The sequence below is a fragment of the Alligator mississippiensis genome, chromosome 9 (genome assembly GCF_030867095.1).
Source record: "Alligator mississippiensis isolate rAllMis1 chromosome 9, rAllMis1, whole genome shotgun sequence".
Taxonomy (NCBI): domain Eukaryota; kingdom Metazoa; phylum Chordata; order Crocodylia; family Alligatoridae; genus Alligator; species Alligator mississippiensis.
The window spans coordinates 8,337,039-8,361,691 of record NC_081832.1 but is presented as its reverse complement, the minus strand read 5'-3'; the positions used below and the strand labels follow the sequence as shown (position 1 = coordinate 8,361,691).

General features: G+C 43.2%; 3 protein-coding genes and 1 long non-coding RNA gene across 9 annotated transcripts in view; 2 read left to right on the top strand and 2 right to left on the bottom strand.

Moving 5' to 3' along the window:
- STX16 (syntaxin 16) overlaps window positions 1–5,549 on the top strand; it is a 22,370-nt gene extending 16,821 nt beyond the window's left edge. For all 3 annotated transcript variants that reach the window (XM_059713232.1, XM_059713233.1, XM_059713234.1), the window contains exon 8: window positions 578–5,549. In XM_059713232.1, coding sequence (XP_059569215.1) covers window positions 578–682 — 105 coding nt within the window. In that variant the 3' untranslated portion in view covers window positions 683–5,549. The remainder of the gene's footprint in view (window positions 1–577) is intronic.
- Window positions 1–8,502, bottom strand: part of LOC109282447 (uncharacterized) — a 23,056-nt gene extending 14,554 nt beyond the window's left edge. The window contains exons 1-2 of the long non-coding RNA XR_002089427.2: window positions 8,413–8,502; window positions 222–330 (exon numbers count right to left, since the gene is read on the bottom strand). This is a non-coding gene — a long non-coding RNA (uncharacterized LOC109282447). The remainder of the gene's footprint in view (window positions 1–221; window positions 331–8,412) is intronic.
- NPEPL1 (aminopeptidase like 1) lies at window positions 7,905–23,702 on the top strand. Its single transcript, XM_006271751.4, has 12 exons — window positions 7,905–8,071; window positions 9,411–9,596; window positions 10,905–11,075; window positions 13,606–13,695; window positions 14,468–14,549; window positions 15,402–15,544; window positions 16,246–16,323; window positions 19,260–19,360; window positions 19,829–19,952; window positions 21,422–21,598; window positions 22,057–22,167; window positions 22,826–23,702. The coding sequence occupies exons 1-12, from the start codon at window positions 7,922–7,924 to the stop codon at window positions 22,982–22,984; spliced, it is 1,572 nt and encodes a 523-aa protein (XP_006271813.2). The 5' UTR covers window positions 7,905–7,921; the 3' UTR covers window positions 22,985–23,702.
- LOC102562110 (piezo-type mechanosensitive ion channel component 2) overlaps window positions 23,599–24,653 on the bottom strand; it is a 67,191-nt gene continuing 66,136 nt past the window's right edge. For all 4 annotated transcript variants that reach the window (XM_019484486.2, XM_019484485.2, XM_019484487.2 and 1 more), the window contains one exon: window positions 23,599–24,653. In XM_019484486.2, coding sequence (XP_019340031.2) covers window positions 24,404–24,653 — 250 coding nt within the window. In that variant the 3' untranslated portion in view covers window positions 23,599–24,403.

Genomic DNA, 24,653 nt, shown 5'->3' with positions numbered 1-24,653 from the left:
GAAGGTTTTTGTACATTTTTAATTTCCTTCAACAAGTAACTTTTTATGATGTGAAAAATCAAAAGTTAAAATAATTTTTTACCAGCCTTTACTACTCAGATGTACTTACATATGCAGTTGGCTGATCTCTATCTACGGTTTTCACATTTGGATATTTTTAAATGTAATTTCACTTTCGGATGAGCTTCTATTCTTATGAAAAATAATAATGCATATCATACCCCATTTCTTATAGCGCCTTCCCAGGGACCTCCTAAGATAAAAACAGCAGTCTTGTACAGTCGTCATGAAGTTGAACCCTCTGACATGAAGCCTTCTGAATGAATGAATCTGTTAGATAAAGTTTCAGTGCATTCTTGTAAATACATCTGTGCCAAGTTAGGCATCTACTGATAGTACTCATTTGAGTTAATTTTGTGGGTCCAATTTGCTTTACATTGAGATGTGCCAAATTATAATAGTAACAGTAATAGTAAACAGTAACTTGAGGTATGTGGTAAATAAGGGTCATGCCATACTGTCCTTTTGCATGTTGTCAGAATTAAAGTGCTTAACTACCTTTCTTTTGTGTTTATAGGCCGAGCAATATCAAAAGAAGAATCGGAAGATGCTTGTCATTTTAATTTTGTTTGTTATAGTAATTGTCCTTATTGTTGTTCTCATTGGTGTAAAGTCCCACTAGGTAACACTTTTATGACTTTATTTTAGTGTGTATGTGATTTTTTTTTTTTTTTTCTTCCCCATTGTGAATGGATGGACCTGCACTCCTGGAAGTTGCCTTTTGAATGTATAAGCCCTAGTGGTACAAAATCTGTGCAATGTTTCAGTAGAACTCTTTACGCAGTATATTATTCTGTGATATGAGAGGCGTTTGTAAAACTTGAATGGAAAATGTCAGGGCCTACAGTAATGCTACCAAAATCAGTCATCCAGTTCTCCATCCAGCTGTATTTGGAATATGCTGGAGCATTTAAAAAATGCGGAAAGTAAGAGAAGAGATTTACAGGAACGTACAATAATTTGTATTTTACTAAGTGCAAAAAAGTGTACTGTTCTCTGTAGTCCTGTGTGGCCATTTTTTAGGTTTTTAAACAATGACGGTTTTACGGGATTTAGTACCAAAAACTATGACTTTGAGATAAAATGCCTTAAGATGCACAGTATTCTAACCGTTTTGATTCCACTTACTTTCCTCCATATTTTTAAAAAATAATTGGATAGACTAATAAAAAATTATCTTAATTTAGATAATGCGTACAAGGATCAGAGTAATACTTAAAGTGTAAATAACAGGACTTAATCATTGGTGTCTATTAATGTGTTTAGCTGATTAAAGAACTTCTTAAGCCTGAGTAACGACAGGAAAACTGTTTCTCCTCAAAAGGATCATGTACAATGTTTTTTCTTATTGCAGTGTTTTGGTGTTATTTTTAAGTTCAGCCAGTTGCACTGAAATAATGCTTGAGCTACATCTGAAATAGAAAGGAATTCTTCCTGCCCTCCCTCCCCCCTTATCTTCCTCTGTATTTGGCATGTCCAAGTATCCTACAGTAGTGGATGCTGGACTGTTTGATTCCTTACATGCAGGTAGCACTAAACATTAATTTACACTATCCCCAGTATTGCCCAGTATCCTATCTATCCCCTTAACCTAAATACATAAAAAGGTTTATTTACCTATTGCTACAGTACCTATAGCAGCCATTGTTCCTAGCAGAATTTTGATATATATCTTTTGTCCTCTTTTAGCCAGGCATTAGGAAAGTTTTGGGTGCAGTGTTGGCCATGAACCGAAGCCTGCTGCTGTAGGCATGTGTCAGACCGCCGACGCACTTTGAGTTTGCCATGTTTCTGCAGTGGTAGTTTGTTGTAGGCTATGGAAGAGGATGTAGAAAAATTCTGAGCAGTGGAATATTCCAAAATTTAATATGGTCATGAAGTGTTATGCAATTTTAGGGTGCTTGCCTTAATATTTTTAATTTGTTTCCTCTAGGGGGCTATTGTTTGTATTGTTACTTGCTGTTCTGACTTATGCAGTGGTTTCCATATACTTACAGTGACACTGTACCCAAAGCCCCTAAAACCTAGGTTCATATGTCATTTGAGTGTTATGCATGCTGGATGGAAGTTCTCTATACTTAATCATGTACTGATCTCCCGGCTTGTATCCTGTAAATTCATCAGACTCCTACTTTCATTAGTAATGATGAGGACTTGGATGGCATATGTAGATCTTCTTTGATTCACTCCAGGAACAGACTTGTTGGTTAAAAAAGAGTACAACGACATAATTAGGTTGTGGCTCCTTTTTAAATCTTTTTACTTTACAGACTTTCCTTGGTCTGAAAAGATCTTGAGGTATTAAGAGTAGTTGGAGGGTCTGTACTTGCTGGGATCCATCAGTGTCATTTTTGTCTCCCCTTGTTGTGTATGACAGACTGCATTCATACTGATGGCAAGAATTGCTAAGAAAAGCATGTTCTGTGTTCCCCTGACTAACGAGCTGTGATTAACATCACAGACATATATTCTTTATAAGAATTGGCCACAGTAGTGTTTTATTCATGAAAAGCAGAAGATATATTGGAGCACACCTAACAATTGTCCCTACGGTAGGTTTTTCTTAATGGTAGCACTTTAGCCAGCTTTTCTTTTGCACTGACTTTCAAGTCTTATGAATGGTTTCCCTGCTTTTGGAGAGTCCCTCATTGTCCTTTATGAATCAAATACATAACAGTAGGGCAGTAATAATGAGGAGGCTGTTTTACGTTTTGTGACTGGCTTTTTGCAAGGAGACCCATCTTGTATGAAGTGTGCAGTGGGTAGAGTCCTGAACCAATCACTTGCCTGTATGTGGCACCAAAATTGCCTAGAGTTACACATTACACAAATCTTCAGGATAACTGCAGGCAAAAATCCTTGATTATTAAATTGTCCCAGCATCCAAATGCCTTGTACCTTGGCCTGAGTTCAAGCATAGAGAATGCTTGATGTTGAGAGCGTGGCAGATATCCGATACAGTTTAATCTAAGTAACTTGTTGGGTGACCTGGTGGTTTGTTGAATAGGTGCTGGAGCACATGGAGCCTTTTATCTCCAGGTGTGTAAATTTTCTCAGAATGATTACCAGTATTTAACTGATTTCATCTGATGGATGCTTCATGGCCTGTGTGGAATTAATGGTGGTCCAGTTTCATATGTTGGTGCATTTGGCAAGTCTTAGCAGACGGTCGAGTTGCATTGGCCTTTGAGAGGTGGAGCAATGTAGGAATCCTTGTTTTGCTGCTATTGCCACTGAACTTGTTTTCCGGCTGAAGAATACTTTGGTCTCCAGGGATTGCCAGTCCAAACCCTTCACTAAAATTCACATGACATACTGTAAAAGGAAGAATACCATGTTCAGTCTTGTGGCTGGTGTGCAACTCCCCCTGCCTTTTTGATGATTGTGACTAAAACTACTGTGTCCTTATTGCATTACTGCTGTCTGCATCGTATGGTGTGAAGCAGCACATGGCTATAATTGAATATGCTGTATTTGCAACTTTCTCTCTAACATGAGATGATGTTATTTATTTCTGTCTTGACCAGTGCTTTTGATGATTTATCATAGCTAATGAATTCAAAGAAGTAATAAAACACTTCCAACTTAATTGATCAATTACTATTCATTTTTCTTACATATTTATAATAAAACAAATACTTACACAGATGTCTGTTAAAGAAAAAGAATTTTGTGTTTGTATTTCATCTTCCCTCTAAATTTAGATGAAAGCCATAAAGACTAACAAGACTCTCTTTGCAAAGAAGTGCTTTAATGCCCAATCTCGTGCAACAAGAGCAGTGCCATAATGAGACAGAATTAGAACATTTTAAAGACACAGGCACACTTCAGTGCATTTGAGAGTTTAAAGCCAGCTGCATTGTCTCACATGACATTACTGGATGAGCAAGAAATTGTTAAAAATATTGGTTATGGTGCTGATGTGTTTATGAGGGAAGGGTTCCTGGGTGTGGGAGGATTTTATTTCCTAAATCTTTTCAGATGTCTAAACTTCACTATTTTATTCTTGATATTTATTAACAAGTGAACACCAGCACAGGCAGTCTAGCTGGTGAGCTGGAGCAGATGGTGGTGTGCGTACCCAGAGGTAATGAATCAACACGGTCACGTTACCCCAGTGGCCATGCCACTGTCCTGCTCTTAACCACCTCTCTGCAAGATGCTGCAGTGGTAATCAGTTAAAAATATTCCCTGGCATGGGGGGGGTATGTCCTCTAGCATGACTTCTTCATGTTGGATCCCTCCCCTTCTCCAGTGGAACCTTTTCATGTTTAGAATCTGCCATGGGAGAGGGTATAGGATTTGGCTGTTGATGTGGAAAGCCATTTAACAGAGAGACACCTGCAAGGGTCAGTAGAATAAAATTGTTATATAAATGTTCTTTACAAATCACGACTTTGCTTATCTGTAATGAATACATTGGTGGTCTGCAGACCTCTTAGCTTGTACTGAAGTTCTTCACTAAAATACAAACCATTTTACAAAAACAAATGACCAAATTACATTGAAGTACCAGTGACGCTTGCCGGAATGCGTTCTTTTGCTATATGTTCAAAAACTACCCAGTATTATAAGCTAATGTCAGTAGGGTATGATGAGTTTGTAAGGCAGTCTCTACCATGCTCAACTGAAGTATTCACCCATCTGGCAGGTCTTGGGACCTGAGGGACAGAAGAATTTCTTAAACTGCATTAATTTAGGTTATAAAGCACTGAACTATTTAACCCCCTTGCTGTGTATATTCTGTTTTGAAGCTGTGGGGGGGTGTTCTCATTTGCTTTTTTTACAATCTTGTTTTTCACTACAGCCTTTTATAGCACGCTACAAAATGAGATGCGACCTAAAATTGGAATTGTGATTTTTTTTTTTTCCTAAAGAGAATTTAGTTAAATCTGTCTTCAACTAAAAATTCAACTGCTGTTTCATCCTCAAAGAGAAGTTCATGCAAACTACTCCACAGGGTGCATCTTTTAGTGCACAAGGCATCTGAATAGATCTTGATCAATATAGAACTTCATGAGGTGGCTGTGGAAAGCTGCTGGGATTGTGTGTGTATTGTAATCTATTCATTTGTAATCAGAGCAATTGCAGTGTTTGAGGGGGCGTGGGTCAAGAAATCTGCCATTAAACCTAAATTATATTTTCAGGCCAATTTCTGAACTCGACTGAATGTAATATATGTACATTCCAGAGGGTTTGCAAACCTGAGATCTCTTCTGTTTATCCATCACGGTGTCCTGGTTAGGCGATCTTAATAAAATATACAGACAAGCAAGAGTCACTGCTTTCAGGGACTGTTAGGATCTTCTTTTTAATGCTCAGCTGATTGATATACATGGAGATAACTTATTTCTTATTTTGAATAGTGGTTTTTCAATGTTTTCCATATTCACAGAAATATTTTCTTGATTGAATGTCTCTAAATAATGTCTGTTCCCAGATAGTTTGTCAAAACTTTGATTTATAAAATAAACACCTTCTTAAAATAAGGAACCCAGTCGATGTTTCTGTATGTTGAAGTGTGAGCAGTCACATAACTCTACTGATGGCCTGATTCAAGAAAAGCTTTTAACCATCACAAGGTTAAAAATTACTGTGACGGCAGAAACTTGGTCCCTGCTCAGACTCCCGTCATTCTCGGCATCATTGCAAATGCACTGCTGCTAGCAGCAGTGGAAAAATTTTAGGAAATTTCCATAGTGCAGATAAGGTTTAGAAAGGGAAATTAGACTTTCTCAGCAAATCCAGTGTCTTGATTAGAATCCTGATCCCACACCAGTATAGTCCATGAATGTAGAAGCAGGCCCTAGGTGAGAAGTAGTGCTTTGAGCCCATTCCAGATCTTAACCTACAGAGCTCGGAAACATTGTAGGCTTAACTTCAATAGCCCTGCACCAGCAGCATTTAGATGAGATGATGCTTATTTTCCAGCTACTGGTCTTTGCACATCTAAATGCAACATACTTCCATACCTGCTGTTTCTCACATTTCTTTCCACTGAAAGTCTAGGTTTCTTTGCACAGAACTGAAACCAGAGCAGAATGTGTCCTCAGGCTTAGCAAGATAGCATTGGAAAAGCTGAAGATGAAACCTGTGTCCTGGGTTGTTCCCTAACAATGTAGGATTGTTCTCTGTGATGCATTTTCTAGTTCCTAATCCTGGCCAGGCAATCTTAATAAAATATACAGACAAGCAAGAGTCACTGCTTTCAGGGACTGTTAGGATCTTTTTAATGCTCAGCTGACTGATATACTCAGGATTAAGACTGCCTTATCCAGACTGATTTTTAAATGTTCCAAGCAGGGACGTTTCCACTGCTTCCCTTGGAAAGTACCACGGTTTAATAAGATCTTCCTGTAAGGAAGTTTTTCCTGGAATTTAGCCTAAATTTCTCCTTTTCAAATGTCTTCCTATTTCTCTTGCTGGCATTCCCTTTTGCCACCATAAATAAATCCACCCCTTCTTTGAAGTTTAGATCCCTCACATATTTGTAGATTATCGCGTGTCCATTCCCTGCTGACCTAACGTTAATAGGAGCTATTTGGCAAGCATGCAGAGATGAAAATACAGCCTGGTGGGTTTAAAATAAACATATTTCAGTTTACTACTGGAGGTGGAGTTTGGAAAACATTGTTCTTATTAATGACTCCACGTGCTGCATCTCAGCTTGCCTTGGCGATTTCCCCGTTTTGGGCCTGCTCCTTCCACAACGGGAGTTCAGGTCTAATGCTTGCAGTTTATGAATGCGAAGTGGAACAGTCAACCCTTTCTGCACCTAATTTAGTAACAAATTCATGCTTTCAAAAGCAGTGTTTCTCTCTGCTACTGGGTATTGAAAGCCCTGCCAGGGAGGGAAAACTCAGGCCCCTGCAAAAGTTGAGCACAGTCTTAAAGGTAGACAGAGGGCAGCTGCTACAGCGCTCCCGAAATGTGGGGACACGGACTTGCTGGGGAGTGAGGTGACCTCCCGGTTTGCACAACTTGACAGTCCTGGGTTTTTCCCGACACGTCTCTGAATTGTTGGTTTCTACCTTGCAAGTCGCCAGGTTAACAACTCCATCGTGTGTGTGTGTGTGTGTGTGTGTGTGTGTGTGTGTGTGTTAGTCATGCTCAAGGTGTTAGTATGTGAGTCAAAGTTATGTCCTGTGTCTGTCAGTTGTGCCCAATGTGGGTGTGTTAGTATGTGTGTCAAAGTTATGCTGTGTGTGCATGTAAGAAAGTCATGCTGTGTAAGTCATGAGGGGGTGCATGTGGGCAATGCCCTGTGTGTGTGTGTGTTATGCCATGTGTGTGCATGTGTTAGCCATGCTCAAGGTGTTAGTATGTGTGTCAGTTATGTCCTGTGTCTGTCAGTTGTGTGTGTTAGTACACATGTGCAAGTTATGCACAGAGTGTGGGGGGGTGAGTCATGCCCTGTGTGAGTCACGCTGGGGGGGTGTATTAGTGTGTGTATAATGCCCTGTGTATGTATTAGTCGGGTCAGGGGGGTGCGCGTGTGTGTGCAAGTCATGCCCTGTGTAAGTCATGGGGGGTACACGTGTGTGATGTCCTTTATGTGTGTATATTCGTTGTACTAATACTAGGTATGTGTGGGGTGGGTGTGCATGTGTTAGTCGTGCTCAAGGTGTATGTGTGCGAAAGTTATGTCCTGTCAGTTGTGCTCCGTGTGTGCGCGCGCGCATCAGTCATGCCGGGGGGGGGGGTGATGCCCCGTGTGTGTGGGTATAGTCCCGTAGGTGTGACAGTCACGCCGTGTGTACGTCGCGCTGGGTGTGTGCGCCCCCTGTCGAGGGGGGGTCGTCCGTCCCCCCCCCCCGCGGCGGCGGACGTCACATCCGGGGGCGGGGCGGGGCCGGGGAAGATGGCGAACGTGCAGCTGGAGTTCGCGGCGGGCGCGGGCGAGGCGGACCCGCAGAGCCGCCCGCTGCTCGTGCTGGGCCAGCTGCACAACCTGCACCGCCTGCCCTGGGCCCAGCTGCGCGGCAAGCTCCAGCCGCGGGTCGGCGAGGAGGTGAGGCCGGGGCCGGGGCCGGGCCGGGGTCGGCGCAGCGGCAGTCTTAGGCCCGGGGCCGCGGAGCGACGGGTCCGGCCTGCGGGGCGGGGTGGGGAGCAGCCCGCGCGCCCCCTCGGGCCGGGCCCGGCCTCGCCGCGACCCCAAAATGGCTGGTGGCACAAGGAGCTGCCGTGGCAGCAGTGCCCCCGCGGGGACAGCGGGCTGCGGGTGTACAGCGGGCTCGGCCTCTCCCCCACCCTGCTCCTCCACCTTCCCGCAAGGGGTACAACCTCCCGTGTGGCCTTTCACCCCCGTGTGGCCCTTGCAGTGGGGCGCGGAGACCTGGGCCTGTTACTGACCTGTTCGTTGACCCGAGGCCGCCGCCCCCCCCAAGGCCTGGATTAGGCTCCCTCCGGGGTGGGTGCAAGCACCTGCTCTGGACTCTTAAGAAACATTTGGACGTTTATCTTGCTGGGATCCTTTGCCCCTAGCTGACTTCCTGTCCTGGGGGCTGGACTCGATGATCTGCCGAGGTCCTTTCCAGCGCTAACGTCTATGAAACCTATTCGAGCGCGGAGCTCGTGGCCACCGGGTGCTGCCGAAGCCGACGGCTTGGCCCGGTTCAAAAAGGGAGCAGATAAATTCTTGGAGGAAAGGAGCATCCGCTGCTATCGAGCAGGGGAGTGAGGGGCACAGCCTCGAAATTAAAACTCGCTGGGCACGTGCTGGAGGCTGCGAGCGAGGGACGGTGCAGGGGGGAAACCCTGGTCGGACCCAGTTCTCTCCCCGCCCCCGTCGGCATCCGCTCTGATGGTCTGACGCAATCCGTGGCAGTTCTTATTTTCTTAATTCCCTTTTCTTTTTTAAACTTAGAGAAAAATCACAAACACTTTGTGTGACAGTTTTTAGCTTGGTCACACACTTGGCAGCACGGTGACAGACGCTTTCTCTTGTAAAGGATTGGCACTTTCCTCCTACTTCATTAACTGGCCGTGTGAAATGATGGCAAGTTTGATGCTAATAAATCAGACTGGCTTTTTATTTTAAACTGTTTTAATTAAAAACGGCTTTGAAGCAGCCTTCACGCAAATAAGCCTGTCTTCATGTTTGAATTTGGGATCGAACGTAACTCATAGAGCCTGAGGGAAGGGAGCAGAGATGCGTTTGTGATGGAAAGTAGTTAATCTTCCTGATTAACAAACAGGTTTCCCATGTTTAGAAAACCAAACACCTTTGCCTGCCTGGGCCTACTGAATCTAAAGCTTTTTGACACCAAAATGTTATCATTACTGGTGCATGGAACTGATAGAAAAGTGCACTACAGATTTCAGTTCTCAATTTCTTTCTCTTTCCTCAGATATGGCAAGCTGCCTTAAACACACTGAATCCCAACCCTACCGACAGCTGTCCTCTCTACCTGAATTATGCCACGGTGGCTGCTCTGCCTTCCAGGGTTAGCAGACACAATAGCCCCTCTGCAGCTCAGTTCATCACCCGCCTGGTTCGCAACTGTCTTCCAGGAGGCGTCAACAGATGTATTGTTGTAAGTGGCATTTGGGAAGTGCATTTGGTGAAAAGCCAAGGGAGGTCTGTCCTTGTATTTGAGAGAGTGTGATTTGTAGAGAGACCATGGTCTGTACTTTAACATTTTAGCAATATTTGTTAGGCTAGGGGTAATTTTTTTTCTTTCTTTTCTGACATGGTTATAGCGGTAAAAATCATAGTAGGAACGCGGTTATCTTGTTTTACAGGAAATTAAGCCAAAGCTATTGAACCAATATAACTCTTTTAGTATAGGAAGTGATACAGCTTTCCAGTGTAGACAAGGGTTAGTCCATGCACAGTTTGAGTACCAGTTTAACTAAATTGGTTCTGAATTTAGTTAAACATGTCTGTTTTAACTAACTGTTAAACTTGTGTGTTAGATATGTACCTGTAAAACACATATCTACATGTTTTATTTATGTTTTGTCTTTAGCAGACTTTAGCTGGATCCATATGGGATTATGGGGACGTTGTTCATTCAGGAGAAGTGTCCACACACAGAGAACCAGTATAGCAACTTCTTCCTGACTAGGATTTAAACTATAACATTAGCACCCTGCTCACATCTTAAATGCATACAACCATCAGCTTGTCACTGACAGCGACTTTAGGATTTGTTGAAGGACATGTGCCTTGTCTACATTAGACTTTTAAAATACGTTAGTTAATGGGACCTAATCTTACACCTTGCCTGGACAAAGGCTTAGTTAACTAAGGCATCTTCTGTGAGTAGATAAACTCTGGATTTTTAATTTGAGAAAAATCTCTTACAGACCAGTTTGAATTTCAGGTTTGGGGTTTTTTCCTCTGAACAGCTGTCAATAATCAGATTTCTCTCCAGGTAGACTGTATGGGCTATCTACAACATGCCTCACTTGAAAAATTAGTTTGGATACCAGTTGCAATTGTTAAGCCTCTCCCCTAGAATTAACTCTTGTACACTAAGATGGTTAAAACAGTACAGCTCCTCTAGTGTGGACATACCTGTACCTGCATAAAGGTTCCTCATGGTCTGGCGGTAAAGCTTACTCCATTTCTATGTGGGTATATCACAGAAGATGATCTAATTAGGGGCTGGAAGGGACCTCACATGTTATGAAAGGTACCAATACAAGTGTAACTGCATCAGTGCTACATGAAGCAGTGGAACCAGTCACAGTCCGTATGGAAACCATACCTACACTCTCTTCCCTTTCTCCCCATGGCACTCCCAGCTAAGATAACAGATGCCTTTACATCCAGTTCCAAACAGCTCTGTTCCAGCTCTGGCACTTGATGACCATGTGTTTTCTTGCTTGTATTTCAGATGGTCTGTGAGCGATCTGAGGTCTTTGCCTCAGCTTGTGCACTAGCCAGGGCTTTCCCACTCTTTACCCATCGATCCAGCATCTCTAGACGCACTGAGAAGAAAACAGTAACTGTGGAGTTTTTCCTGGTTGGGCAGAACAATGGGCCAATAGAAGTGGCAACACTTAAAGTAAGTTCCTAGCTTTCCCATTGATCAGCAACTTCCTTTGTTCCCTCTGTAGGGCAACCCTGGTTCTTGCAGAACTGTTGCACAGTGGTATGAATTACCATTTGGTGTCTGAAATACCTACTGCACCAAAGATAAGTGATCCCAGACCACTTAATATAGTTTAGGCACCTCTGAGTCTGACATACCCCTGAAGATCATGTTCAGAGATCAGATACTCATTGTACAAGGCAGGGTGAAAATGTGTGTCTCAACAATTTCACTTTCAAAATATTTAATGGTCAAATAATCTAATATTGCACCTAGTCAGGCAGATGAATTTATTTCCAAAAGGAAGTGGGGGGGGGGAATTTGGCTTTAATGGGGTCCAAATTCTGTCCTTGACACTGCACATATGTTTCATTGAAGAAATTGGGAACTGCATGTTCTGGAATCAAAATATGAAAGGCCAAATTCTTATCTGATGTCATGTACCTGCTGCCTTTTATTCCCCTGGTAAAATTCGTAGCTAGAAATGAAATACTGGGGAAATAATCCAAATCTGAACGAGCCCAGAGTCTGTTACGCAACATTAATTTCTTTTTATAAAGTTAAATTGTAAAGTCATCTGAGTTAGTCATCTTTGAGTCGGAGAGAAACGTAGTGATGCACTTGGACCTGTGAGTCGTGGTTACTGGGGGGACATGAACTCCTTATCAACTGGGTGTTCAAAGTGTAATAGATCATTAGAATTCAAAGTTCTTCCTGAACAGTTCTTTTAAGCCTTGCTGTTACAAACATTAAGACAATCTCCTATTATGTGCTTCAGGTTTTAATATTTTAATACAGATTGAACCTAACCCAACTGAATCAAGGGCTAGGGGAGGTTGAAAGATCCCACAGGTATGGTTTAGGCTGTAGTAGGGCTGAAGAGGCACAGATTGACAAAGGAGAAACTGTCCCTGAGTGACACTCCTTCCAGTTAGAAATGCTAGCATAAAAGGGGTGACTGTATATATTTCAAGTGTCTTAAGTTCAAGGCATCTCCATAGAGTTATGTTGCAGAACCCAACAATCAGCTTCTTGCCCTCAAACCAAAAAATAAGCAGTCAGTATTAAAAATGGACTCTGTTGGGTAGGCAGGCCTCATGCCACTTAAGGCTTTGGGATTGAAAACCAACAGCTAGGCTAAAATTCTGCCCTGTCCTTCCCCTAAGGTCAGTGTCAATCCCACTGACTTCACTGAGGGCTAGGATTTCACCCCTTAAATTCAACCCAGACAGCTGGTGCTGATTCCAGAGCACGGATGTCACATGCTTTCCCTGGGAGGCAGTGCTCACTGGGCAGACTGCCACATTCTGCACTACACCTGCACTGCCCATATCATTTTAATTTGGGGGCTGTCAGGGGTTTACCATCTTCTGAGTCTACCTTTAGTCAGGCTCTTTGAGTACCCCTTGCAGCCACTGTCAGGCACCACTTCTTTATAAGGATAAATAACCTGGCTTCTTTGACTCTGAGCACTGGTCCTGTGAGAGTTATATGCTTTCTTTTTCTCTGTGGCCCCACAGGCCAGTCTGAACTAGCTGAGTTTATCAGTCCATTAAAGGGAATCATTGCAGCATGAAGGGATTGCAGGCAAGCAGGCCTCTGTTCCAAAACAAACCAGCATTTTTAAGTCAATTGGACCATGTGGCAGGTTTCCCCGAAATCCACCTTTACTCTGTGCTTTTGTTTGTCCTCCCTCATGCTGGACTACAAGGTCATACAAATCGTTTCCTCACTGCTTGTCTTTCTATTCCAGGCCCTTTGGTTCCCAGTTATTAAAAGTTAATGTCTCATCAGCGCAGCTTCTATTGTCATCTTCCCCAAAGGCCTTCTTCCTTCAGTCATTAGCTATAACCATCTTACAGTAGACATTTCACAGCAGTTCAGTCTCAAGCTCTGTTTATCCGGGTCTGACTTCACTTAGTCAGAGGTAGAGATTAACCCCAGAGTGTTACAACATACAGAAAGAAGGGGAGACTGAGGCATGTACGTAGCACCTAAAAATCCAACATTTGCCAAAGGCCCCATTTATCACAAAAGAAAGCATTATCCATTGAAGCCATTCATTCTACCACATGTAAACACTAGTCTCCCTTCCTATGGAATAGCTAACCTCCACAGGCTCCCAGCTTAAACAGCCCATGGTTTATCTGATTCAGACAGTCTGAATCAGCTTCATGTCTCCCCCATGGCATTCATGGGCTTAAGTTGTACTGTGTGGTTACTCATTGGGACCGTGAGAAAGATCATCGAACTGCTCCAGCAAAGTACTCTGAGAAGGAATTCGGTTTCCTTAGAAATTGAAGCACCATAAAAATAAGGGACACATAAGAAATGTATGAAAGCTGGTTGTGTGGTCTGGCGTCTCTTTGTATTGTGCAGCTGCTGCAGTTGCAGATTAAAGCACTTCAAGGGAATCCACATCTTGTACCTTTAGATTCCACCCTTTTTCTGTACAGAAACCACACCATTTGCCTGTCTCCCCCCAACCCTGTTCTATTTCTAGTGTTTGGCGAGTGCTACAGAAGGAGTGAGGCTGGCTGCTCGGATCGTAGACACCCCTTGCAATGAGATGAACACGGATAACTTCTTGGAGGTTGGTACTTGCACCTTTCGGTAGAGCACCTTGTTTGCAAGTCTCTCTTTCTCAATGTAATAATCAAGGATAAATTTTGGCTTCTTACTAGCTAAATTGTAGGCAGTGTCAGCAGTGATGGACATTCCAAGAAGCTGTTTGAGGCTCATCTGTCTTTTGTTAAGCCAGGGAACCAATATCAGAATTGCTGTCTGAGCCCCTGGTTTGTTCTGTGATCTTGTACAGGGAGGTCAATACTTGGGACCGCCTTACAGTCCTGATCTTCATTGGATGCTCTCAGTTCATATTAATTTCTTTTTCATCTGATTTCTGCAGATGAGGCCCTCAGCCATTTTGCATTACAGTGTCCAGTCTGCGAAAAGGGGAAAACTACTCTCTTACCATGACCACATGTATCTAAAACTGGAGAGTGAAAATTGCTGTGTGTTCAAATATAGAGACCTGAAAAGCTGTTCAGAGCATGTACTTTCATCCTGTATTTCATTGTGGTCCAGTGCAGGTGACCAGCTGCCTTTCCTGCTTAAAAGCATCTGTCCCCTAGCAGAGTTTAAGAGCCAGACTCAGATGGCCTGGTGCTGTAAATCAGAGGGCTCTCCATGAAAGTCAGTGGAATTCACCATAGGAAGATCAGTGTCAAGACCACAGTCTTAAAAGCTTTGTGATTTTACTCCCGCAGAAATCTGCACGTGAGCATGTCTTTAACTATATGGAGACATGAGCACAGTGTAGTGAATATGGATTTACTTTGTCTTTTTTATGATGAACCTTAAAGGAAATCAAAAAAGTTGGCAAGGATCTTGGGATTGTTCCAACCATTATCCGTGATGAAGAGTTGAAAGAGAGAGGATTTGGAGGTATGCCTTGCTCAGCGTGCACCCTACAGCAGTGCTTCCTAAACTTTTCCTCAGTGTGACCCCATTTATGACCCCATTTCCTCAGCATGGCCCCTCACTCCCCACCTACAGCCCCCTGCTCCCTTCAGCGGTGCCCAAGCCCTGGCTGCCACCCGCAGGAGGCAGCAGCTGCTATGTCCGAAGCAGAGTGCAGAGCCCAGCTTCTCCTCCCCTCCCCTCTCCCCTGTGGGCACTGCCAGAGCAGAGCCTGTGGTGGGGGGTGAAGGATGTGGGCTGCAGCCTTGGGTCTCCCCACCCTGCTGCCTTCCCCCTGGGGGCTCCACTGCCCTGTGGGCAGGACCCAGTGTGGGAGGGAGGGAGTGCCATGCTGTGCTGCTGTGGCTGCCAAGCTGAGTTGCCCCCTGCTCACCCGGCACCAGTTTAGGCACAGCTCCGCCGCCACTGCTGCTGCCGTGCCTCACCTTGGCAACCATGATGGTACGGCTCTCCCTCCCACAATGGGTCCCACCCACTGGGCTGCAGAGGCATCTCCTGCCCAGAGCTGGTCCAGTCCAGTTGCAGCCCTGCACCCTGCTGTGGGCACAGAAATCTCAGGGAGGACATTTATCACGACCCCATCTGCTAATGTTGTGACCCCATTTGGGGTTGCAGCCCGCAGTTTGGGAAGCACTGCCCTACAGTTTATTGCAATGTGGTACCAACTCTATTACAATTTTTTGCCTATGAAAATTTGGAGCAATTTTATAGTCCTGAAATTCCCAAGGGGGTCTGAACAAGGACAGGACAGTGAATCAGACATCTTCTCCTGCTACGTTTCACCACCAAATGGAGTTTTTAATCTTTCTTTTCCAGGCATCTATGGAGTTGGCAAAGCAGCTGTGCATCCCCCTGCATTAGCAGTTCTCAGCCACACCCCAGAAGGTGCTACACAGACCATTGCATGGGTTGGCAAAGGTATTGTGTATGACACTGGAGGCCTGAGCATTAAGGGGAAGGTATGTAAAGGAGAGGAGATCTGGCATTTCACTGTAATGAGATTTAAGTGAATATAAGAGTTTCATCAGAAAAGGGATGTAGAGGGGTTTTAGAGTTAAGCTCTGTGTCTCAAGGTGAAGGGCAAATTAATTTCTGGGAACATGTTGCTAAGCAGGTATTAGCTAGTCATTACTCCTAAAGTATTTTGCCTTAATCTCTGCACATAGGGTTTAATCCTGCCCAAATCAATGGAAAGATTTCCATTGGCATCAACCCATTTTATTTTTTTTAAATGAAGTAGCAGAAGAAGTTTAAAGTTCTCTAGCCCCAAGGCAAGTTCTAGTAAAAGGCAGGTGAAAATAATGTCAGGAAACTTAACAATCTTCAAAATAGGAAGTTTGGCTCATCCCATATCCAAGTTACATTGTGTAAGTTTCACAGCAGAAAACCACGAGCTGCACATTTTAAACACTTTAGTGGCAGCGTTGCTACCTTATTCATCCTGAAAGTGCGAGGTGCAGAGCTCAGCTAATGTCTTAGAAAAGTGATTTAATTCAGTGTGGAACCTCACAGCTCAAACAGCCTTTGTGTGTGTGTGTGTGACGTGGGGTATTTTGGAGATAAGTGTTCAAGAGACGAAGGTTGCATCAGAGTGTGAGCGTTAAAAGGAAATAAAACCGAATCTTGTTTTGAATCTTTCTATCCGTTTTTGTTCAAATAGACTACTATGCCTGGCATGAAACGAGACTGTGGTGGAGCAGCTGCTATTTTGGGTGCCTTCAAAGCCACTGTAAAGCAAGTGAGTAAACTGTTAGTCAGTACGAGTTAGATCAGTGCTGCTGAGGAGAGGCAGTCTTGTCCAGGGTATGCTACCAGAGTTCTAATTGACTGTCAGTGGCCTTTGAGAAAATTGGGGAAGATGTTGATTAAACACTGGGAATTAATGTTTGTTACATGGCCTCAACACAGGGCTTTGCTTGAGCACAGTCCCTAAGCAAAGATGCTTTCCTGGATTGTGGCCTATATAAGTAAGTATTATCTTATCCTGAGACCTTCACTGATTTCAGTCTTTGTGCCAGCATTACACAGCACCACTCCAGCATTGCTTTTCTTTCTGCGTGGTGTATGGGTAGTGAATTGGCTATCATGGGTGAGGGATTTTTGTAGTTCCTCTGTATTTAGCTAACAGAGATTTTTGTTACGAGTACTGGGAAAATAGACTTCGTGTACCTGTCAGTATCCTGAATCCCAACCTAGTTCTCATAACGTTTGGTGGGGAAACAGCAAAGCAGCAGATTATGGTCCTGACTATTGATTTGTTGCTGTGGCCAGAAAGTAAAAGGAGACCTTGCATAAAACCAAACCTTGGAGTATTGTGAACTACTCTCCAAACAAAAAAAAAATCATGTGGTGCCAGAGAGATCTAGTTCTCACTATAAATCCAGCCTTGCTGACGAAGCAGCCCCTGCCTCCCAGCAGTGTCCAAGGTTCAAAGAACATTCACTTCTGTGGATTAATGTATAGCCTGTCAGAAAGCTGGTCCAGGAGATGGTCAGATGCCAGATTCCCATTTCCCAGCAGCTTATTATGACTCAAGCTCTGTGCCTTGGTGATAACAGCCATATTGGATGTGAAAAGGTTATAACCTGTGGAGCATTATCTGTGTAACTTGCAGCTGGAAGCAGATTTGAACAGAGTGGGGGCAGGATGTCACAAACCAAGTATGTAGCAAAGAATTCTCCTACTGTTTTCTGTCATCTGCCCCAGTGTGCGGTTAATTTATGGTTCCTCACTGCTGTCCATTTTTATGTTAGTTTTAATTAACTTCACTCACTCTTTGTTTAGCCCTTGGGGCTTTAGAGGGTGAACTAATTCAGCAGGTCCTGGTTTCTTTAGCAGATGAGATTTATCAGAAGATTCCTAATGAACTTGACCCCTGGTAAAACTTCTCTACTGCTGAATGAAACTCCTGAGTGGGAATATAAATTCTCTTCCTTGCTTCCTCTCTCTCTAAACAGTAGGCTCCTTGTGAGTCCATACAGCTTCATTATAACAAACCCTCATGGGACTGAGACAGAAACTCATTGGAAGAGGATATTTGCTACAATAGGTTTAGTCAATTTGCTGCATCACAGCAATGCAAAATTGGTTCCTACTGTTGGGATTGTTAAGGGTGGGGGAGACAGTTGTTATAATGAGGTGATGCTGTATTTGATGATACTTTAGCATATATAATATAACCAAATATGTATTAAAACCAGAAGGAAGAGGGATTTGAGAAGAAAAAGAGAGAGAAGCAGGGAGCAGAAAAATAGACATTATTTCCCAGCTCTCCAGAAAGTGCTGCAGGGCTCATAGCAAAATAGGAAGGTAGCAGTGGTAACCACTCTCCTTTTGGTTGTGGGCCTGCTTAAATGTGGGGAACCACTGGGCCTGCCTTCTTTTCTCAGACTGGTGATCTAGGTAGTTCAGTATCTTGTCTCTTGCATTAACTGATCTCAGAGCTTGAGGCTTGGGAGACCCTGGGACAGGCAGTTACAGAATAGGAGGGGATGTGTGAAGTGTTGGCACATTCTGTGTCTTAAGATTGCCTTCCTCAGCACCTTCCAGCCAATTTCTCAATAGCAGGCTTTCTAAAAGGCTGTGGAATTAGAGTGCCATCTAGGGAGAGACTACTGATATAGTTCAGGCTCTGTTCAGTGGGTCAGTGGTTTTCTTAGGTGCCTCTTCAGATGGCTCACAGTTCACCAGAGACTTGAGATCAACTTCTATGGTTTACGTTCTCCTCCTGTGCTAATGCTTCCCCCAAGATTCCAGGAAATGATTGGGAGAGGAGCAAATTAGGAAATGACCCCAAATTGTACTAATCAATGTTATTTGAGGTTAAATAAATGTAATGGAAAGGAATAGGAAAATAAGGATCAGAAAACAAGTCACTCCACGAATGCGTAGCATACTGACACAAGTCTTTGTAATTATTATGTTGAAAGCATTTGTTGTCTGAGAGAGTTGGATCGTTCATTTGTGGCTATAGATGATTAAGGGGTTAGAAATGTTGGCCTAGATGTTCCCAGTCTCTGCTTTTGAGCCTGCATTAGGGTTGGTTCCACAGTTGGATGTCTTTGGTGGTATGCTGATGAAAATCCACACTGCTGTAGTTTAGACAGAAATATTCTGATTCAAGTTGTTTGTACTCAGTCGGGACCTGATCTAAAGCCCATCACAATCAACTGAAAGATACCTTTTGAATTCTGTGGGCTTTGGATCAGGTCTCTGTTGTCCTTAGTGGAGCCTGTTAAAAATGCACAAATGATTTCATTTGAAGAATAACATTACAGATGCACATGTACTGGGGAGAGACAGTGTTTCAATTCTGATATACCTCGCCAGAGAGAACAAGATTGCGTTACTGACTTGTTCAGCTGGCAAAGGTGTTTTGGCTTTCCTACCGTGCCCTGTTTCTGACACATGGCAGCTTCTAGGTATGTGCTGCTTCTGCTAGGCTTCTTACTCTCTTTCCACTGAAAACTCAGAAGCTATCATTTTATTTATCCTTTAAGCTCTTTTCATAGCTCTAGGTCTCAGCTTCGGGTTAGAAGCTGCTGCTCATAGATTTACCATGTCATAAAATATGTTCTTTTTATTGCTTCCAAGTCATATTTCCTCACTGGTGTCAGTCCCAATGAACTATTTTATGTTATATTGACTTGTATTTCTCTCCTGTTTTTGTTGCAGGGCTTTAAAGACAATCTTCATGCTGTTTTCTGCTTGGCTGAGAATTCTGTTGGACCAAATGCAACAAGACCTGATGACATCCATGTCCTTTACTCGGGAAAGTAAGATTGCATCTATCCCTTTTACAGAATTGTTTAGGAGTGCCTCGTCTTTCTCATTAATTTAAATTGCTTCATAATCAAACCATTCAGACAAATCATGTAGGAACCCATTTACTTAGATTGAAAGTTCTTCAGAGCAAGACTAGGTTTTTTGTCCTTTTTTTAAGAGCTTGAGTCAGTGGAGTCCTTTTCCATGGCAAGGCTTTTAGGAGCTAATGCAGTACAAATAACAAACACCATTAATATAAATACCTGGTATAGTCATTCTCAGCTGATGTTTCTTTGCGATTCTCACAGTTTTGACTGAAAACAGGGACATTTCTTCTCAAGGCTTAAAAGTATTTTATCTTATTTGTAGGGTGGTAGGGGGGAGGGCAGAATGGGCTGACAAGCTTCACAAGCATCTGAGAAATTAGATGGTTTATCTGAGTACAAAGTCAAATGTGAAAAGTTCTGCCTTCTTCCTAGAACTGTGGAAATCAACAACACTGATGCAGAGGGCAGGCTGGTATTGGCTGATGGAGTAGCCTATGCATGCAAGGACCTTGGAGCTGATATCATCCTAGATATGGCCACTCTCACTGGAGCTCAGGTAGTTGTGCACCAAACAGCAGGGCTTGTGGAAGAACAACTTTCTGATAGTCTGTGTAGCATGAGAGCCTATACGCTATCCCTGCAGGTTAGCAGGGGAATACTTTCAGTTACAATCACAGGTCTTCACAAAGTGAACTAAAGACACAATTCAGTTAGCTTTAGCAATGGTAGGTTGTGGCCCAGTACATAGGCCAGCCACTGAAGGATATACAGTGTACTTCTCCAGCATGTACCATTATAGCTCCATTACTCAAGCAAGATGCCCATGCTCTTGGGCTTCGTATATCATATACAATTGACTCGGAAGTGATGTATCTTCAGATGTATTTGAAACTGATATATATAGTCAAGTAATATTCATAGTTTGCAATTTTGTAGCTTTATCCCTAGATGACCTACAACCCATAATTAAAACACTGTTTTCAGTTTGCCAAGTCTGGTTCCATTCCTAGTGAAGCCTCAGCAAAGAGCAACTTTAAAGGTGGTGAAGATGATGGCATCTGTAATTCAGCCTAGGGAACTTGAACTTGAGCCTTTTTCCTAGGCCTGAGAGGATTTTTAAATGATTGAAATGCTGAGGTATTAGTAGTATTGTGAGTATTAGACTTGCCTTTCCATAAGATGAATGGGAGAACTTAGTGCAACCATAATAGGCTGAGCACTGATATTGCAAGGCAATAGCAGTGCACAAATATTTTTTAGCCACTGCAAGAGCTGAAAGATTGTTCTAGATAGATTTGTAGACCAGGCCTTCTGCACGTGTAAATCAGCCAGGCCTCTCTGGAGTTAATGGAGGTGTACTCATTTCCACTAACAGAAGGCATAGGTGAGGGTCTACAGGTAGATACTTGGCCATGTCCTGATTTACACAGGTTGTTATGTCATTGAGAGTGCACGTAACCCACTGTATATCATATTAATACAAGAGAAAAAAAATCACACTGGAATATCCTCTTTTGCATATCATTATTTCATAAAAGATGATAGGGGTGGGCAGCTGATCCTGTGATCACACCTCATTAGCTGGGGAGTTTTAATTTATAGAAGAGAAACAAAATGGGTTTCCAGAAGCCTCTTTGCCCAAATCAATGTAAAAGAGCCCTTTTAAAATTTCCTGCGTTTGTCAGCCAGTTACCTGTTTGGAGAACTCTGATACTCGGTGGCTTCCAAGCCCTGGATTAAATCCAGGACCTAATAGCAGACATCAGGGGAATGAATCTTTCCAGTAGATGTGGTTCCAGCTTTCAAAATGTGACCACATTACTTGTGACTGACCCAAATAGCGGGGTGGTGTATGCATGAGAGAGCATTCATGACTGGGTTAACCAATAAACAAAGAAAAAAGGAAATTACATGGTTATCGATAGCTGGGCCTGGCCATGCAACCTAGTAAGTATGAAGGAGAGAGCAAAAGATTGGAGACTGAACTATATTATTGGTACTGGATCGTGTCTTATTCCCCACTAGGGAATTGCCACAGGGAAATACCATGCTGCCATCCTTACCAACAGTGAAGAATGGGAAAGGGCATGTGTTAAAGCTGGCAGGAACTGTGGAGACCTGGTCCATCCTCTTGTGTACTGCCCTGAGCTCCATTTTAGTGAATTTACCTCTGCTGTAGCCGACATGAAGAACTCTGTGGCGGTAGGCTTATTTATGTGTTATTTTATTTTAGTTCCTTATGTAATAAGCATTTTTCTGGGCCTGACTCTGCATGGATAAAGGCTTCTCAGATGTGCTTTGACCCTTTAGATGCATGGCTAAAGGCAAGGCAGGAAACTTGCCTAATACTGACTTGCAAACAGCTCCTCTTCTCCAGCTATAGTGACTGTACTGACTTCACAGTGCATCCTATTTCACAAGGGCCAAAGTGAGATGGGGTTAGAAGTGGCCTAACAAGGTTTTCTGCATTACATTTTTGGCTGTCTCCCCCTCCCAGGCATGCGTACTCTGCTGTCATTCTTCACAGTGAGGTCTGGCTTTGTGAATTGTTTTCCATGGTGCTCAGTAATGTGAAGTCATTGTTATGAGTTGTTCTTGAGTGAAACAGTTCATTCTTAAAAACAGTATCTTACAAAATCAAATCTTTACTCTTTGTGCAGGACAGGGATAATACTCCAAGCTCCTGTGCTGGACTTTTTATTGCTTCTCACATTGGCTTTGATTGGCCTGGAATATGGGTCCATATAGACATTGCTGCACCTGTTCATGCGGTAAGTGTGCTTATTTGTCCTCCAAGGTGCTTGCTCCTAAGGAGAAAAACCTCTAGTCTGAAGATATCCTGATTGCAGCTCCCGACTGCAGTGTAGGTCTAAGCCATAGAGTGGAGAGAGGAGCTGGGTATCCAGATGTAGATAATTTTCAAGGATGAGCTTGTTCCTTTGTTGAAGATCATTCTAAGGGCATCCCTGCTTTATGCATTTTTGTTATTGGAGACTAAACTGGGGTTTCTGTGTTTGCAGTATCCATACTTCTAGATTCCTGCACTTTAAAATACCACTGGGGTTCTCTGTTTTCTCCTTTGTGCATGGGATTTTCTGTTATCAGAGCCACCAGAAATACCTGTGTGCAAGAATACTGCTTGCTTTTCCAGAGTTCTCTCACCAAATGCTGCATATTACAATCTGAGCTGCATCAAGGATGAGATTTTTTTTCAAAAGCAGCTCAGAGTTAGGCTCTCAAATCCCCTGTATCTTAGTAAGAGTTGAACTTCTAACTCCACTAAGTGCTTTTGAAAATCCCACCCCAAGGTTTCTTGGACTGACTTGCAGTTGAGCATTCTCTCTGCCACTTGTAATCTGCTTGAAAGAGTGCAGATGAGCCTGGTACAAAAGTGATATTAAAATCTGAAGTGCAACAACTTGTTTCTAGGGGGAACGTGCTACTGGCTATGGAGTGGCCTTGCTGCTGTCTCTGTTTGGTGGGGCATCTGAAGACCCTCTGCTGAACATGGTGTCTCCTTTGGGATGCAACGGAGACTCTCCAAACGAAGATATGGAGAGAGATTCTAAAAGACGACGCCTGGTGTAACGCTCCCTAAGGCCTCAGTGATGGGGTGCACATGTTACCTCACTTTGCACTGATTCATTCTGAAGCAATGAAAATATTACACATCAGAAATTGCCATTTTTTTTACTGTCTTGATGAGATTTACTACTCATTTCTGAGAAAGCAGCCTATTCCTTTTGTTTTTTAAATTATTGGTGCACACAGTAACTGAACAGTACTGACCCTGCCAGCTCCAGGCTCCACTAGCTTTATCCAGGAATAGAGGGGTATCCTCCTCAGCACCTCACAAAACTTTACTGAGTGCATTAATGCATGAGAACCTCCTCAGAGTGTGAAGAAGCAGCTGAAGCTCTTACTTACAAAACCTTCTGATTTATTTACCTGAGGTTTTGTCTGTCAGACGTTCTTGCAGGCTCCACTGCTTCTCAGAACACAAGATGAGGAAGAAGAAACCACTGTAGGTTTGACCTAGTCAGCTGCAACAGCTTAGCAGCAGAAAGTTTAATGACTGAATGCCTTCTATTTCAGTAAGGTGCCCTTCCTGCATGTTTAAATGTTAAAAATCTACAAAAAAAGCAGGCCAGAACATCTCTTCATATAGGTCTCTCGCTTTCAGGTAACAGAACATGTTAATGTTAAACAAAAAATACTTGGATTTTATTGAAGGAAATAGGTTTACAGAGTAATGTGGCTGACTGCCACTTAATAAATTAATTATTAAAGCAGCTTGCATATCCCAGCCTGGATTTTCATGGCGTTATTTGCATTTCTGAAAATACTGGGGACAGGAAAGCAAGAGCATGACTGTGCATTGAATATTCCCAAGCCCAGCTTTAATACAGCCCAGAAACAGGCACCGAAGGTCTTGGTGGTTTTGCAGTGTGGGGGGCACTTCCACTCTTAAGAAGAAAGGACCACATTTATTTCACTGAGTGCATGCAGCAGAGATCAGGTTGTGCTAGCTACCGTACAAACATACTAAGAGGCAGTCCCTACCTTGAGTAACTCATGGATAAAGGCTGAAATTGGAAAGAGAAGCATGAGAAGGGAAATGACTTGCCCACCTTACATAGTTGGCAGCAGAAATATCAGGTCTAACGACCTACGGTGCCTCTTCGGAGCTGCTTTTTTTTGGGCTGTCTGAAGATTTTTATCTGCATGGTGGCCAGAAACTGGGCCACCCTATTGGCATGAGTGAATAGAGGTTGAACCCTTGGCAAAATTAATGGTAGGCTTTCTGATTACATTCAGGCCAGCGATCTCAAGTTTATACTGTTCACTGAAGGAGAGCAAGGAAGAACCTGATATGGAAATATGCTGTGGGAGAGAAGACACTTGCAGCTCCCTTTTGTGAATGTTATTTTAACCTTATTTGCTTTTCAAGCAATGTATATTTGCCTCCTAAGCCTGATCTTCACAAAGGTATTGGCCTCTTCATTGTCAGTTTGATTCCTTGGTCCACTTAATCATGGTTTCTGGAGATCTGTACAAAAAGATGAGCTTGGCAAAGAGTTGTTCTTCTAGCTCCAGTTCCCCAATCTCCCGCACCAGGAAAATGTCTGTGCAGAGTTTCAGGATGCGGTCCACATTGGGCAGCTCTTCAAACATTATGGAACGGGAGATGCCGCAAAAGAACTCACGAATAAACTTCCCAATGACAAAGACAACAGACATGTACAGGCCAGTGACC

Coding starts and splice junctions, on each gene's coding strand:
- NPEPL1 (XM_006271751.4), top strand. CDS start 7,922: ATGGCGAACGTGCAGCTGGAGTTCGCGGCGGGCGCGGGCGAGGCGGAC. Junction 11,076..13,605: donor TAGAAGTGGCAACACTTAAA/GTAAGTTCCTAG, acceptor TTCTATTTCTAG/TGTTTGGCGAGTGCTACAGA. Junction 15,545..16,245: donor GCCTGAGCATTAAGGGGAAG/GTATGTAAAGGA, acceptor TTGTTCAAATAG/ACTACTATGCCTGGCATGAA.